Consider the following 16728-nt stretch of genomic DNA (forward strand, 5'->3'; position numbering starts at 1 on the left):
CCAATACGTTATCAAAGTTTTGGGAGCCAGGATTTACTGATACGGTTACAAGGTGCAATGGGCAGCAAGTCTCACTACTGGATATGAAGACACCATTGAAGTGCTGATATGAGAGATGGATTTTTTTTTCTTTGTCAAAGATTTTATTTAACTAATTAATTAATGAGGGAACAGTAAGCTGTTACGATCAGTTCAAAGAAAAATTCAAAAAACACACATATCGACAGTCACGAAGGCTAGGATGAATTATAAATAGATACAAAATTTGGTAATATACACAAGGGCGATAATCGTTTCTTCTCTGGACAAAAATTTATTTGCATTTCTGTAGACAAGAATAATTTACATTCGTATCAGTTTCCTATAGCTTGCAGAGTTGTAAAATAGTTAAAAACAATGAAAAGTGCAGATTATCCAGAAGGGCATACAAATCTGGATATTTAATAACCTTTCCTGCCCATTTCCATGACAACACGAGAGCTGGATTTTAAATGATAAATAGGATTTTATGAGGGAGAAGTGGACAGAGGAGGGTATAGTTCAAAGGGAATAGCATATACAAAGACAGAGAGAGTTTTTTAAAGCCTGTTTAGACAATGTCAGTGGCCCTGAATGACAAGAGTTGAACCCTGAAAAGTAAGGTGGGGTAAATTATGAAAGACATGCTAACTAACACCCGAACTCTCTCCATTCCTTCTTGATCAGCCATGGAAGGTTTTTAAGCAAGAGGGCGACAACGTTCAAATTTGTAATTCAAATTCCCAGTGATGGTGGTGAGGACTGACGAGGGACAGGTCTAGGGAGCTGGGTGTGCTGACGAAGGTCTCAGCTATAGCTCGACAGTGAGAATGGACAGGAGAGCACTCCACAGGAAAAACCAGCAGGAGTTTGGACCAATGGATAGAAAAACAGGAGCCAAGGATTATGCCGAGGTTTCCAAATTGGACTAATAAGTGAATAATAACCATTAGCCAAGTTAGGGCACGTAGAAGAACACACCAGAGAGGGTATGTTGACGGAAATGCCTGTGGGGTATTGAATGGGCTGTTTTTAGGCAGGTTATTCTTTTTTTTTTTTTTTTTTTTTTTTTTGAGGGTTGAGAATGAGAAGTTCTTCCTCCCCTGGCTCTGGATCCTGTAAATTGTGTAAAATACTGCTCTGTGTGAGATTTATGAGTGATTTATTTACTTATAATCAAATCAGGTTTTGTCTGCCAGAGAAGTTGGTATTTTGAAATAAAGTTGGGGTCAATCTTATGTTTAAACAGAAGGATGGCTTTGAAGGTGACTAATCATCCCTGTTCATGCTGTAACATTGGAATTTTTTTTTAATTAAGTTTATTGGGGTAACATTGGTTAATACAGTTATATAATTTTCAGGTTTACATTATCATTTGACATCTGTATATTCTATTGTGTGTTTACCACCCAAAGTTAGGCAGGTTATTCTGACAGAGAAATGAGGTCTTCTCTGATCCAGTTCAAAATCATGGCTGGAATTGCTAAGCCTCGTGGCAGTGAAACCTGGATCCAAACTGAATTAAATACGTGAAGTTAACTTTGCCATAGATACATATATATGTCCTGTTCAACACATGTATTTAGAAGACATTTTCTTCTAGCTTTCTTGAGATAAAAGTGACATATAACACTGTATACATTTGAGGCGAACAACGTAATGATGTGATATACGCATATATTGCGAAAATGACCACAATAAGTTTAGATGACACATCCATCACCTCACATAGTTACCATTTTTTGGTATGGATAGGTTTTTAAAATATGTATATGTGAAGTCTACATATAAAATTTATATATGTGGAAAAGAGAAACTATTTGAGGGTGAAGACTAAGGCTTAGAAATTTGAGCCTTGGGGAAATATCTAGTATTGGTAAAAATTTCCTTATCATTTAGGGAATCTAAGGCAGGATATCAGCCTCGATCTGCAGCCTCAACCACCCCACCCCCCCACCCCCAAAAAGATCTATCTGACAAAGTTTTCTTTCACTCAATAGTTTGTTATTCTTCCCAGGACACAAAAGGAACTCAGAAATGACATACTCGCAAATGAGGTTAATTCCACCCAAAATGATGTGCATATGGCTTGTTTTGCAATCAGTTGCTTCACTAAGGCTGCTCCGCCCTGCTCTCTCAGGCTGTCAACCCAAATAACACTGAGCTCCCAGAGTGGGTGTTCTCTCTCTCTCTCTTTCCCCCTCCCTTCCGCCCTCCCTCCCTCTCTCTTTAATCCTGATTATGACCTCTGGAAAATACCACACGCACAAATGGACAAAACTCTATTTTCTCACACATACACATACCCGTGTGACTCTTTTGTTCTAGCCATTCCAAATATAAAGTTTTCTTATGGAGTGGAGGGAATAAGTATGTAAAATGATTGAATTTACAGATTAATACAAATTTATGTTAGTAATAGCCCTTAACACAAATAAATGTCTCTTTTTTTTTTTGAGCAAAGATGCAACTTTCTGAAACCGTGGTTCATTCGGTAGCAGATCTACTTAAGACTTTAGATTTACAGCACAATTTTGATGTTGGCTCCTTTTAAATAACATATCAACAGACTCTCGGGGAAAGGACTGAAAGGGCAGGGGGAAAGATTTTTACCAGGTGACCCTAGGGAGGGTTCCAGCAGAGGTCATGAGGACTTGCCGTTGTGAGTTATTTCCATCGTAGGTGTGTGATTCACTGTGGCACGTCCTTAACCCCTTGTACATCAGTGGTGTGCATGGGCTGAAAAACTAAGGTCTTTGGGCTCAATGGTTTTTTCTGACTTGTGGTTGCCATGTTTCCTTTCGAGACCTTATTCTTCATCATTATAGCACTTTTCCAAATTTAATGATTTGGTTCCTATGAGTTCATTGTAACCCTGGCTGGCAGTTCTGAGGTCAGCACATGAATCTATTTTTTCCACTTTGAATGGACTACTTTTCTCTTATGAGAGATTAGAAATATGTTAACTCTCATGTCTTAACTTTTCCTGTTAATAATAATTCATCTGAAAGATTCCTTCATTTTGGCACATGATTGTATTATATAATATTCTAGTAAAAATAAAGTCACATGGGCAGTTCTGGGGATTTGTTTTTTTTTGCTGTTTATTTCCTGTTATTAAAATAATGAATGAATCATCCATTATAAAATTTTGAACACTGGATTTTTTGAGGGGACAGTTTGTAAAACTATAGGTACTTTTTGGCGCAAATACTTTCTTTCCTCCATTTTGTGTGTTTCAGATACTTTGTAAGCAACTGGGAGGGGTTAAAACCACATGCGAATTGCTCCCAGCTTTGACTCCCCTGCCCAAACAGAGGCAGGGCCCACCCACAGCTCTCTTTCCTTCTGACTGAGAGGAACACTAAGCCTGACAATCCATGTAATATAGGATGAACATCTTCCATGTTTCTTCACTGATGCTGTGTTTAGTCCCCCTGGACCTCTTAGACCCGCACATATAGACCCATACCTGCAGTGTCTGCCTTACCTGTCACTTCCATACCTGAATGCTCTCCTGCCTAATTTGTGTGGTCTGACCCTGAGCATTTACCGAATGGCTTCCTTGGATTCAAACGCATGCCTCCCTGTCCCGTGTATATGCACACCTGATTCACTCAGGTGTGTCTGTTCCTTAGGAACGTGCTGTCCCATTTTATCAGAGATCTCTCTCATTTTAACTGAAGTCCCCTTCCTGGCCAATCTAGTTTTGTAGCCACCCATACTCCTGCAAGATACCTCAACCATTAGAAGCCAGATAGAGTGTTCTGGAAAACAAACAATCATCACAGAGATGATAGTAGTATGGTTATAGTAAAAAAAAAAAAAAATCTTTTAGAGCTATATACTGAAATGTTTATGGAAAAATATATTTGCTCTAAAATAGTTATTGGAGGAAGATACAGATATGATATTTAAATTTAAAAGATCAGTCATGAGTTGATAATTGTTCAAGCTGGATGTTGAGTACATGAAAATTGTGATAGTATTCTACTTTTGTATGTGTTTAAAAGTTTCCATATAAAATGATTCAAACACAAACACACACATACACACTCAAAAGTATTGTTTGGCTTAAATAATGCATGCTGATCCTCTACTCTCACCTGACTTCTTCGCTTGAACTATAATTAGCATTAATCTTCTAATGTTTTAGAACATTTGGGAGCCTTAGACATTATCTGCAGCTAACTCTTCATCTTACAGATGAACTAGTTGATTCCCTTTGACAAATAACACACTACTAAATAGCCGCTGCAGGAGAGCTAGTAATGATGTCTCCTAATTTCCTAATCCAGCCTTGCCAAAAATTTCAGGAAGAATGCAGCTAGTTCTATATCTCGCAGGGTCTTTCCGCCCCAATGTATGGAAACGCTTTTCCTCTCTTGGACAATTGCTTTGCTTACCTGAGTCAAAGAAATGGTGTGATGTAAAATACAGTGTTTTTTCCCATCTCTTATCACTTGATTGTGTGGCCATTTTAGTTCTAAGTGTTTATCGCCCGAATGCTACATTCCAAACGAATGTACCAAAAGCTGCTATTTCAGAGAAATCTTTGTAAAGCAGGGCGTCATTCGGTAAAGATGCTTGCTCACTCCTGACATATCATTTCTAAGGTTTTAAGTGGAGGTGAAGTTCTACATTTCTCTGACACAATCGCCTGTGGCACGAGGCTTTCTCCTTTCTAATAAGGGTGTCCTGTGGTGAGGTGAGTTCCTGAGCAATGTCCACTTTGCCCAGTTACCTCAAAGAGACTAGTTTAGTCCGATTGTCACTCTGAGGCAGTCTCCAGGGTTTGGTTCGATCTAGAACCGAGCATATTGGAGAGAGGCCAAGCATGGAATTTCAGGCTGAAATGAGCCTTCCTCTCCGTAGTCTTCTCTTTTCGACTTACCCATGGATAGGGCTCTTGGAGAATAAAAGACATGGGACAGTTATTCAGGGGTCAGGCTTTTATTAGGCTGTTTATATCTGGGTTTCTTTCTTTTTCAGATGGGGGAGTCAAATGATGACATAGACCAAATGTTCAGCAATTTGCTGGGAGAGATGGATCTTTTGACCCAGGTAAATTCCTCTTTTCAAGTTTCAAATTAGGAAAAAAACTGGGGTTACAGAATTTGATTTTAATATAATGAGAAGAGCTCTCTTTAAAAAAAAAAAACTTAGAGATTGGCAATATTGTATATTCCTGATGTGTGACAGTGGTGGGGGAAAAAATAAAACTTTCTTTCTGATTATACTCTTTCAAGTTCAGTTAATTGAATAAATTGGTCACACATGCATCCTGTTATGCCAATTCTCATGCTCATCATTGTCAAATTTTAGCCAATAGAGAAATTTTCCCTAAGTAATTCCCTCCCACAACCATCGCCACTGAACAATTTCCCCTGTAGTCACCTTTACATAAAGATGAGCTAAAAAAAGTTACGTAATCTTTAGTAAAGATTCTCCACCAATTTTTGAGGAAATGCTACATTTTAAAGGACTAAATGGGAGTTTCTGTGGCCTCTTGATGACACTGTAAGAACATAGACCCCTCAAAGTAGTGTGTAAGCCACTCAGCCATAGGCTCCAGGTCTAAGAAAAAGCCACTGCCACCAAGACCAAGTTAACTCAGAAGTCACTCACTGTCAGGCTGACTGGAGCCCATGAAATTTTTTCTGTTTATGAAAATTATCCCATTCTCATCAATTCACCTGTTTTGTTTCAAGATGTATCTTAAGTTGTAATCCGTAGGGGAAGAAAAATCACAAAAATATTTTCAAGTGGGAAGGAATATTGTTTTTAAAGAACATATTAAGAGTGAAAATGTATAAGCAATAAACGACTTTTGACTTAATGATTAAATGTGCTGCAAAAATGTATGTATCACGATTAACGTTTGGGGCGGGGCTCTGTCTCCACAGAGTTTAGGAGTCGACACTCTCCCTCCCCAGGACCCCAAGCCTCCCAGAGCTGAATTTAACTTCAGTGTGGGTTTTAAGGATTTAAATGGTAAGAACGATCATTTCTTTCCTTAAGTAATTTGAAATCATAACGATAACCAACACCTGTATGGAACTACAATTTCAAAACAAAATATCAGAAACCTGGACATGATGATAAGTGCAATTTTTATAGTACTGGATCTCAGATTGCATTTTTGTGTGTGTGGACCAAATTGAGAGGCCAAGGAGACAGCCGTGCCTATAATGAAAGGGAATACTATCTTGCATTTGTGTAAAGTCTCGAAACAATCTATTTTTTTTTTAAGAAATAAAGAGAGTGTCTTATTTCTAAGCCCTTAGAATAATAAGAAATAGTAGTATAAGAAAATATTAATAGGAAATGTTTCTTCAAGGATAATGGTCAACGGTCCATTTCATAATGATTGCTAACATATGACCAAATGCTTCCTAATATAATATATTTTCGTTTATATATAATTAATATGTAATATGATATATTTGTTCTATTCGATAGTATTCTTCTTCCGGAGATCATCATGTTATTTTATTACCAAAAATCTCTCTTCTTATTTAGTGCAGAGACAATCTTTAGCTATGTGCTATTAAGATTACAATGAATCTCGAAGTCATCGCTTCCAAATTAATGAGAATTCATTGTAACTCTTGAAAAAGATTTTCCAAAGACTGGCAGTGCTTGCCAACAGAATGAAAGGCAAAATAATAGAGAAACCCAATGACAGAAATCCAGAGTCCCAAGTTTTATTTCCGTCACTCACTGGGTTTCTTTGTTTCTGTCATTTGCGGTAATTTTTTGATAAACATCTAAATGCCAATGCCTGTATCTTGACAAATTATAAGGCTTCCAATTTTCTCTTTTACCCATTCTCTTTTCTATGTGCTATGTAAATTTATTATTCTGTTCCATCATTTCCATCATAACATTGAATGATGGGAACATTCACGAAGTTTCAAAAGAGCAATACACTTCCGTAAACTTATGACATTAATAGATACCATATCCTTGCACATCTGAACGAGGCAGATTTGCCTCATCATGTTCATAACAGCTGAAATCGATTCAATTAAAATTTAAATTTAATCTTTACTTCAGTTCGATTATAGTCACTTCAACTAATGCTTTCGAAGCACTTACTCAGTGCCTGATATCGAGAGTACTGAAGATGATAGGAACAAAGAAACCCAACAATATATAAACATAGTGATGCTAAAGTACAGTACCAAGAAACTTGTCATTAAGGAGACAAGAAGTGCACAGATGGCACAATTCAGGCACAGAACGAAACCATAGAAAAGTACTGATGTGTACCAAAATTAAATTTGTTACGAATTAGATTGGGAATAGATTTTTTTACCACCCTCGCTTAAATACAATTACAATGAATTACACTCAAAATCATTCATAGAGTTAGTGACAAACTTCAGAACAGAATTCATTTCTATTTTGTTCCCTAATTCCTTACTAATCGATTCTATATTGATAAATTTAGCATTATAATTTGCTTTGGGAATTGTTAATGTAAATATTATTATGGGAATTTTATCCCTAAAATGTTTATAAAGGATTAAAATCATTTGCTTATATATCAATAGTCACAATGTAATTGATAACATTAGGAAACAATGAATATGCTTCCTTCGTTCTACATATATTTTCTCTGAAAACATTTTAAATTAACTTAATTTTATAAAGAAGTTATATGTAAAAATGGCTTAGAAGAAAATAAACCCTTTTTACACAGTTAGGAGATCTAAACTTTAATCCTAGCACTGTGCTCTAGAATTGTTATCAGTAATATAATATGTGACATGGTTTTTTATTATGATCATGTTTGGCAATAAATTATTTCACAAAGCTTTATGCTTCTTTATGACTGAATAGGCTTCATTTCCACCCTCCCATTTTCTAATTCCAGTTCATCCTACACATAGTAGCCAGAATTCTCTTCCCTTCCAATCTGCCCACCCTTTGTTCATTAATTTGCCATCCACTGTCTGCTTGATCATCAAAACACTCTCACCAACACCACTCCTACACCATGCAGCCTAATCAGCTTTCAAGACCACACGCCTCATTTCCACGTCCTCTCACACATGAAGTAAACTCTAATGAGAACTATCCCCCCTTTACTCTCCTCACTCTGAAAATTTGTGTCCATCCTTTCTTTTAAAAGTTAACTTGCAGCTCACTGTCTTATGAAGTCTTTACTCTTTAATCACACACACAAAAATTATTTTTTACTCCTCAATTCTCTTAGTGCTTTATTTCCTCCTATTTTCCATTCCTTTTGTGTGTGTGTGTGTGAGAGTTCCTATAGTTGGGTGGTCTGCCTACAGAAGCTCTATCCTCACCCCCAAATCTCAAAGCATATTAAGCCCAGTTAGTTGGCACCTACTTTCTTCCAAATGTATTTATCAGCAGACTCTGCCCTCCAAAGGCCAGGAAAGAATTTTCTATTCGTTTCCAATATCTCCCCTCCCCTACTTTTCTAAAACGCTAAGATCTTCCACCAAAATATTCAAGAATTCCCTATTTAGGCAGCTAATCTTGGATTTAACTTTACAGCTATTCTGTGAGGTCCCTCAATGTAAGGAACACATTTTTCTCCTTTTCTTTTTTTGGGGAGGATGAATTTTTTTTTTTTCAGCTCTATTGAGGTATATTTGACAAATCAAATTGTAATATATTTGAAGTGTACAACATGAGTTCATTAACACATCTGTCATCTCACATTTGTATCTTTTTGTGTGTGTGTGAGAACATTTAAGTTCTACTTCTTTAGAAAATTTCAATTGTACAATAGAGCGTTATCAACTGTAGTCACCAATTATACATTAGAGCCTCAGAATTTATTCATTTTACAACTGAAAGTTTGTACCCTTTTACCAATCTCTCCCAATTACTCCTTTATCTTACTGCCCCGCCCCCCATTCCCAGTTCCTGGCAACCAATATTCAAATACGACTCTTAAAAATAACCTTCTTTCATTTTTTCCTGTTACAAATCTGTTTTGATCGTTAATGTGATTTTCCCTATCAGAATCCTTAAATGCCCTGGAAGACCAAGATTTAGATGCGCTCATGGCAGATCTGGTAGCCGACATAAGTGAGGCTGAGCAGAGGACAATCCAGGCACAGAAAAAGTCTTCTCAGGATCAACATCTTCCAGCACCTCTGGAAGGATCAGATTTCAGTGGTGCAGCCTCTCTTGGTTATGGAGCAAATGCTGCTGAAACTAATATTAGCCCGTATGAGGATGATTTACCACCTCCACCAGCTGATCCTGTGTTAGACCTTCCTCTGCCACCGCCACCTCCTGAACCTCTCTCTCAGGTAAGTGGGTGGGGCCAGAGATGGCAGGACCCTTGACCTCTGTTGCTCATCATCTTTGACTTTCTTCAGAGTGAGAGTTACATTCATAAGTGTGGACTCCCAAAGCTCTGAGATATTAAAAACCAAGGATACTGAGTATGTTCATTGCAAAGGCAGAGTCCTCCAAAAACAAGATGCATAAGTGTATATAAAGAATATATTAGGGCCATATCGGGGAAATATTATTGCTTAGCTAAAATCTATATTTGTATGCAGCACACCCTGATAATACTCAGCTTTAGGAGGGTAATGTTTTATCAACTCAATATGAACTGTGGAACTGATTTATACATGTCTGTGTCCGTGGTCCTAGCCCAGTACATGAAGAGTAGAAGGCATTCCTTACATATTTCTGAGTTGAACTAAGTGGAATTTTGCTGAATTTGGCAGCCTTGTTCAATAAGGCAAAAATATATCACTCGTAACATCATAGTTGGACCGGGGTGTTGCAGGGCAGGTCATTATTTGGGATGTTAACTTACAGGATGTATCTCATAAAAGGAAAAAGAGAACTTTCAGATTTTTCTTAGAGTAAGCCACTTTAAAATATTTTAGAATAAGAACCTAGCTTCATTTCCTGTGGCCTCCACGTTTGTTGTACTGTATGATGATGGTCATTATCCACAAACATGCCCTTAGCAACCCTGGAAGTTCCCACAATGCCTGTTGAATGAACAGGTATTAAATATAAATCAAATATTAAATCGTACTCATTGCTCTATTGTGTATTTATTTTCAAAAGGTTATTTGAAAATTGGTGACCCATATAGAGAAGAGGGTCTTTATTTTCCGGCCTGACTGAGCTATAATTGCCATATAATATTGTGTAAGTTTAAAGTGTACAGCATGATGATTTGATACACATATATTGTGAAATGATTATCGCGATAAGGCTGGTTAACAACCCCATCACCTCACATAATTATCCTTTTTAATGTGCATTTGGTGAAAACATCAAAGATCCACTCTTTTAGCAACTTTCATGCATATGATACAGTATTGCTAGCTAGAGTCACCCTGCTATACATTAGGTCCTCAGAACTTATTCTCCATATAACTGAAAGTTTGTACCCATCGACCAACATCTCCCCACTTCCCTCACCCCACAAGCCCTGGCAACCACTATTCTACTCTCTGTTTCTATGAATTTAGCTTTTTTAGATTTTATATATAAGTGAGATCATACAGTATTTGTCTTTCTCTGTCTGACTTATTTCACGTAACATAATGCCCTCAGGGTTTATCCCTGTTGTCACAAATGGCAAGATTTCCTCCTTTCTCGTGACTGAGTAATGTTCCATTGGATATATATGTACCACATTTTCTCTATCCATTCATCCATCAGTGGACACTTAGATTGTTTCCATGTCTTGGCTGTTGTGCCTAATGCCACAATGAATACGGGGGTGCAGATCGCATCAAAATAGCGATGTTATTTCCTTTGGATATATACCCAGCAGTCGGATTGCTGGATCTTTTGGTAGTTCTGGCTTTAATTTTTTCGAGGAACTTCCATATTGTTTTCCATAGTGGCTGCAACAATTTACATTCCCACCAACAGTGCACAAGGGTCCCCTTTACTTCACTTCCTTGCCAACACTAATTATCTCGTGTTTTGTTTTTTGGTTTTTGGTTTTGGTTTTTGTTTTTGGTAACAGCCATTCTAATGAGCAGAAGCTCTTAATGTAGGATTTGTGAAGATTTCAGAGAGGGCATGATTTCTTTGTGGCTCAAAAAAAATTTAAGAACCACTGGCATATGAAGATGCGTGTCTACTTTTAAGTAATTAGAACATAACCAGAACAGCTCGTTTCCTCATCCTTATAAATATAGGTAGGAGAGCCTTGATAATCCTATTCTCAGAATAAGAAAATCAAAAAGTGTAGGGCTCATAAAAAATTTAACTCTTTTCTCTGCCTGCTCGTGTGTGTTCGTTGGTGTTTCTTGATGGATTACAAGTTCAAGTTTGAGGGTCTCAATTTTTGGAGAGTTATGGTCCCCTTTAGGAATCTAATAAGTAGGAGTCCCAGAAAATGCCTACTGATCCAAAAAATGCATAGAATTTCAGGAAGTGCTCAAATTTGTTGAGATCTGCCTATGGATTCCTCATGTCAGACTCCAGTTTTGAGACAGAGATTTTTGTAGACTCAATATGTGAAGTGCTGTTAGCATTATCGTTTCATCTTTTAAGTTACTAATCTTAAGATATAAAGGGTGACTGCCTTCTGCATCTCTGGGTTGAAGATTTTTGTTATAGTCACTTAAATTCTCAAAATCGGTCATGTGGAATCTGGTGTCCTATAACACCGTGTTTTGCTACAGCAAAGTAACTAAGACACTAGTGATGACATGGTAGTATCCTTTTTTTTTTTACTTGCTGGTATTCTTTAATTGACTGTATCGAATATCTTGCCATTTTACAGGAAGAAGAAGAAGCCCAAGCGAAGGCTGATAAAATTAAGATGGCATTGGAAAAACTAAAGGAGGCCAAGGTCAAGAAGGTAAAATATGAATCGTTTTGCACAACAAAGCTGAATGAATGACGTTTTAGTGTGCTTAATGATTAAAACATTAAAATTGCAAGTGCTGCTTTCCAAATAGTTGTAATTTTTCAGAAGAAAGATAAATTATATAGTTATTCTTTCTATGACATCAGTTAGCTCATTTGTCATTAATAAATAGGGGACCTATATTAGTATAAATGTAGAAGAGTTCAAGTCTCTATATCCAGAGCTCCCTCCCACCCAAGATGCCCTCTCTGGTTCTGCTCAGCAATTAGTTATTAGCAGGTGGCACCACCTTCTGGGCCCACCTTTACTGGGTCAGAGCTCAGCTTCTACTGGCTTCGCCTGCATCCCAGCATTTCTGTGATTGCTTTTGTGCATTTTTGATATCCCCTGAGGCAGGCTTCAGCCCTGCCGCCTGCCCTGGATGTCCAAGTTATCCTCCAAAGTCCCAAATGTTATTTAGCTAGTGCTCTGGTTTCAAAGTCAGTTAGGTTTGAGTTATTGTCCCTTAACCTACTTTCCCAATAAGCCTGTAATTTTATTGTGCATTTTTCGTAGAGCATAGGTTTTTCAAAAACACATACACTGTGTTATAACAGAAACACTCGCATTTAACTTTAGTGGAAGCATATACCTGATTATAGTTAAGTGTTACTAGTCGTTAAGTGGTAAATAAGGAAAAGATGAAACAGGTTTTGTCTTATTTCAACTTCTGAAGCGTATACCATCTCTGAGACACAGATAGTTGGGTGAACCGTTCTTTCCATATAGGGCTTTAGACTTTATGTCCACGGCCCCTTGGATGAAGATGTTCAATACATGTTGATTAATATTCAATAAACATTCCTTGACTGCCCCTGGACCCAGACTTTCAAGGTTCATCTGTGTGTCTTTCCGGAGCATTCTGGTTCCATTCATTCTGAACACACGCGAACTTCTTCTCCATCATTCTTTGCTGTTCTCTGTATGTGATCAAACTCCGTGATCAATCGTGGCCGTTTGCATCCTCGGCTGCCTGGCCCTTCTTCCCCTTGCACCCACTCTGTGAAGCCCTGGGTCAGTCCAGCTCTCCTGTGCTGCCTGAGCCTCTCCGGTCCCATCTCTCTCCCACTAATCTGGAAAACTGCTTCTACCTTGTCCTCTCTTTTAAAACCGCTAATACCGATCTCCTCATCCACATTCCCTCATCTAATGAGGGAAGTCGCTGCTTGTGCCCTGAAAAAGTAGAAGATATCAACGGAAAGGCGCCACAAGCTCCCAACACACTTACCTGCCTGCCTGCCTTCACCTGTGACACAGAACCCACAGTCTTTCCCGTCGTCACGTTTCTGAGGCCAGCCTGGCCTTGTGTGCTTCAGTTTCCATCCTCTCTTCTTCTTGTCCCTTCCCGGCTCAGAAGCCTCCAGTGGCATCTGTCTCACACAGTAAAGCCCAAATCCTCACACAATCCTAAATTCCTCTACGATCCGGCTGCCCATCTCCACCGCTCTCTCCCTCACTCGACCTCTTCTACTACCTGGTCCTCAAATGCTGTGGGCACACCCTCGCCTTGGGACCTTTGCTCTTTGCGGTCCCTCTGCCTGGAAAGCTCTCCCCCAGATTCCAGTGTGTCTTCTCTGTCCCTCCTTTAGGTCCTTTCAGTCACCTGCCCAGGGAGGCCCTCCCCATCTGACGTGACATACATGCACCCCCAATACTCTGCCCTTCCCAGCTTCCTTTTTTCTCCTCAGCACCTATCACCTTCCAACACACTATCTACCTTTCACGTTTATCACATTTACTGCCTACATCCCCTCCACACACCTATAGAAATTCCTCCAGGGATTTTGTGTTTTCCTCACTGACGCATCTCCATCTTAGAACAGATGCTAGGGAGATAAAGAGGTGAACCAGTCGGACGAAGTCCCTGCTCGTGGGCAGTTAAATTCTAGTTGGGCGAGAAAAGAGCTTCAAAGAAAATAAAGCAAGAAGGGGTGATAGTGCCCAAGCAAGCCACTGGTTGTTTATAAAATGAGGCCCACAATGGATATTTTTTCAGAAGGGAAATGAAAGAGAAGTTGATTCTTAGATAAAAAGGTAGAACAGCTGGCGTATTCAGTCTGTTTGCTTCGACTAGAGGTTAAGAGAACAAGGAAGAGCAGCTGTTTCCTCCTATATCTCAGAAAAGGAGACGACGTGGCCATGATTTAGTCGAGGTGAATTGTAGCAGTAAACACAAAGCAAAACCTGCCTTCATTCAACAAAGATGTGACAAAGAAAAGCCGCTCCCATCAGTGGGAAAGGAAAATGAAGCCAGTTTGTATATCTGTTATGATTTCGGATGCTCCAAAAGTATTTCTTAAAACAAAAGCCTGTGTGTGGCACAGAACTTTAAGACAATAATTGTGACATATTCATACATCAGTGAAGTAACTAATCGGGTTACTGAGAGATATAGTCACACAGAATCTACGATGTGCTTTTCAAAGAGAGAAATCAAGTCTGTCTGAAGTGCCTTGCCCTCCAGTGCTCTGTGGTTTGTTGACATCATTTTGGATTATAAATGTACACATCTGGCGAGACAAAGCTTTCGGAAGTAGAAACACAACCAGATTCACTTGTTAATTTTGTTTGTTTGTGTGTTCGTTAGTTTCAAAGCACTGTGACAAAGGAGAACCATTTCATTTGTAAATTTGATTGTAGAAGAAGAAAATACTGTAAATGATTTGAGGCTAGGATATTCTTATATTTAACAGCTTGCAAAAGAACAAGACATCCTAAAAACTATAAAATCTTTACCATGATGGGGAAGTTTCTTCGTTCTTGAATCATTCTATCCTATATCACATAGCATGAATGTAAAAAATACTTAGTTTGCTAAATCACATGACTCATTTAGCGGTGTTATGTGTTGATGGAGATACTCTTCAGCTTGCAAATGTGATGGAAGCTGTGAAGAATCGTAAATATGATTTCTTCTTGCAAAAAGTCACCAGCCTTCTCTAGTTTTTTTTTTTATTGCCTAAGTTTTATAATTGTGGACATTCATAACCACATGTGGATTAAATTTAGTTTGCTATTTCAGCCAAAAAACAAAACAAAACAAAAACCCTTTCATCGTTGTCAAATTATGTGGTCTAGTTTTTTTTCCTCTATGTATAAAAACAAAAGAAGGCATCAACGTGTTTTATTTTCTCAAGAATTCCTGAGCAAGGATGAAATGTGGTCAAACAATTTTTCCATCAGGAAGATTAAGTACTAACGTTGGCAGAGTTTCTTAGGACGTGTAGCTACTTCATAGCACTGGTTCTTAGCAGACAGCAACGGGTGTACCTTCTACAGAAACTAAATCATAGTAAAGACCGCTATTTGAGGAATTTCTGTTTTCCCATGCAGCCCTCCATGCCTCATTTCTCAGGTGAGATGAATGCATCGTTGACACTCAGATGCTTGGGCCTATCATTTTAAATACATCGAAAGACAAACATATGAAAAAATAACAACTCTCCAACTAGAAGTTTCTAGGCTACTGGTTTTCGAGGGGAAAAAAGTGTTTTTCAGACAAGGCTGAATTTCACTGGTCCCAGGAGGAGGAAATGCACTTTTACTGCCCCCATTTCTACATTTTGACTGGGTAGAGGAGCACCACATTAAGCTTGAACTTGTGGTCCTTGCCTGCTGCTCACCCAGATTTTTATCACCACCCACACACACCGTTGGTTGCTATCGGCAACTCTGCATAACAATCCACAGGAACTGAACCTTCACTCTGTTAACTACAGAATGTTTTCTAGATCAGATTAGGGGGAAACGGGACAGGAGGGGCAGTTTCCCAGCTGTTCAGAACCTGACCCAGACTTTTGAGGAGGAAGAACTGTTACCACTTGTATGTCCTCTCTCTCCAGTCAATCTGATCACTATTTAAATAATGTCAAGATTTATTTGTGAGTTACCGGGACCAACTCTGGGCAAACAGGATAGGCAGAACTTCTTTTTAGTTGTTACACACTTCTCTTTTCAAGTTAAAATAGAAATTTAAGCAAGAGTATCAGGTGGTTCTGTTTGATGATGTTGGTTCTGGTTGGCGATGTTGTTTCTAGGATTTCTCTGCTGGCTCTGTGTGTAATAGTTTGGGGCACCACAAGCTGGAGGTGGGGCAGTGATGGTCTGGAAGGAGAAAGGCGGCACCTCCTCCCACCATTTTGTTCAAAGATAGATCTAACTTGATTGACTCTAATTAGACAAATCCCCTCTTATTTAGGTAAGATCAGTGTGTAATAACTTAGGGCCTCATGGACACATTTCCACTGTTCCCTTTGAAGAGCAGATGTATAGCACTAGTGTAACCTATAGCACTCATAAATAGCAAACTACCGTAAGTTAAAATGTGCTGTAAATACACACACATTGAAGAAAACCCAAATCCTAGCCGCCTTACTTCATGAATTAATTCTGTTATATTGCACCAGAATTGTGATCTATCTTGCAGATCAGAGGTTTAATAGCTTTGACACGTTGTCTGGGAAAAGCCAGTGAAATCCTATGTCCTTATCGAAGATGAGTAAATGTCACTTTCCCTAAACCCTTCAGATTTGGAATGAGATAACTACCAATTTGACCGTGAACTCTGTCCAGTAGAATTTGTACAAATAGAGTGAAAAGTCAATTGCCTGCAGGCCTCCTTAATAGCTTGTTTCTCAGTCTACAGTCATTTTGCTGGATCCATCACTAATCGCAAACGTGTTCTGCTGTGACACAACCTTCCTCTCAGTAAGACCCCTCAGTGACACCATGTCTCTGTGTACTCCTGACCTTCAAAGAATTGTGGACTAACCAACTTGGTCTTACCTGGTCTTAGAACTCTTGGGTTGCATGAAATGAGACCC

General features: G+C 38.6%; 1 protein-coding gene across 2 annotated transcripts in view; it reads left to right on the forward strand.

Moving 5' to 3' along the window:
• APBB1IP (amyloid beta precursor protein binding family B member 1 interacting protein) overlaps nt 1–16728 on the forward strand; it is a 93498-nt gene that overhangs the window by 35892 nt on the left and 40878 nt on the right. The window contains exons 1-5 of one of the 2 annotated variants that reach the window (XM_039877588.1): nt 4708–4726; nt 5011–5082; nt 5925–6012; nt 9025–9317; nt 11780–11857. In XM_039877588.1, coding sequence (XP_039733522.1) covers nt 5011–5082; nt 5925–6012; nt 9025–9317; nt 11780–11857 — 531 coding nt within the window. In that variant the 5' untranslated portion in view covers nt 4708–4726. Of the gene's footprint in view, nt 1–4707; nt 4727–5010; nt 5083–5924; nt 6013–9024; nt 9318–11779; nt 11858–16728 lie in introns of those variants that run through there. The other variant, XM_039877587.1, reaches the window with a different exon arrangement.

This window comes from Pteropus medius, unplaced genomic scaffold, assembly GCF_902729225.1.
Source record: "Pteropus medius unplaced genomic scaffold, Ma_sr-lr_union100, whole genome shotgun sequence".
NCBI lineage: Eukaryota > Metazoa > Chordata > Mammalia > Chiroptera > Pteropodidae > Pteropus > Pteropus medius.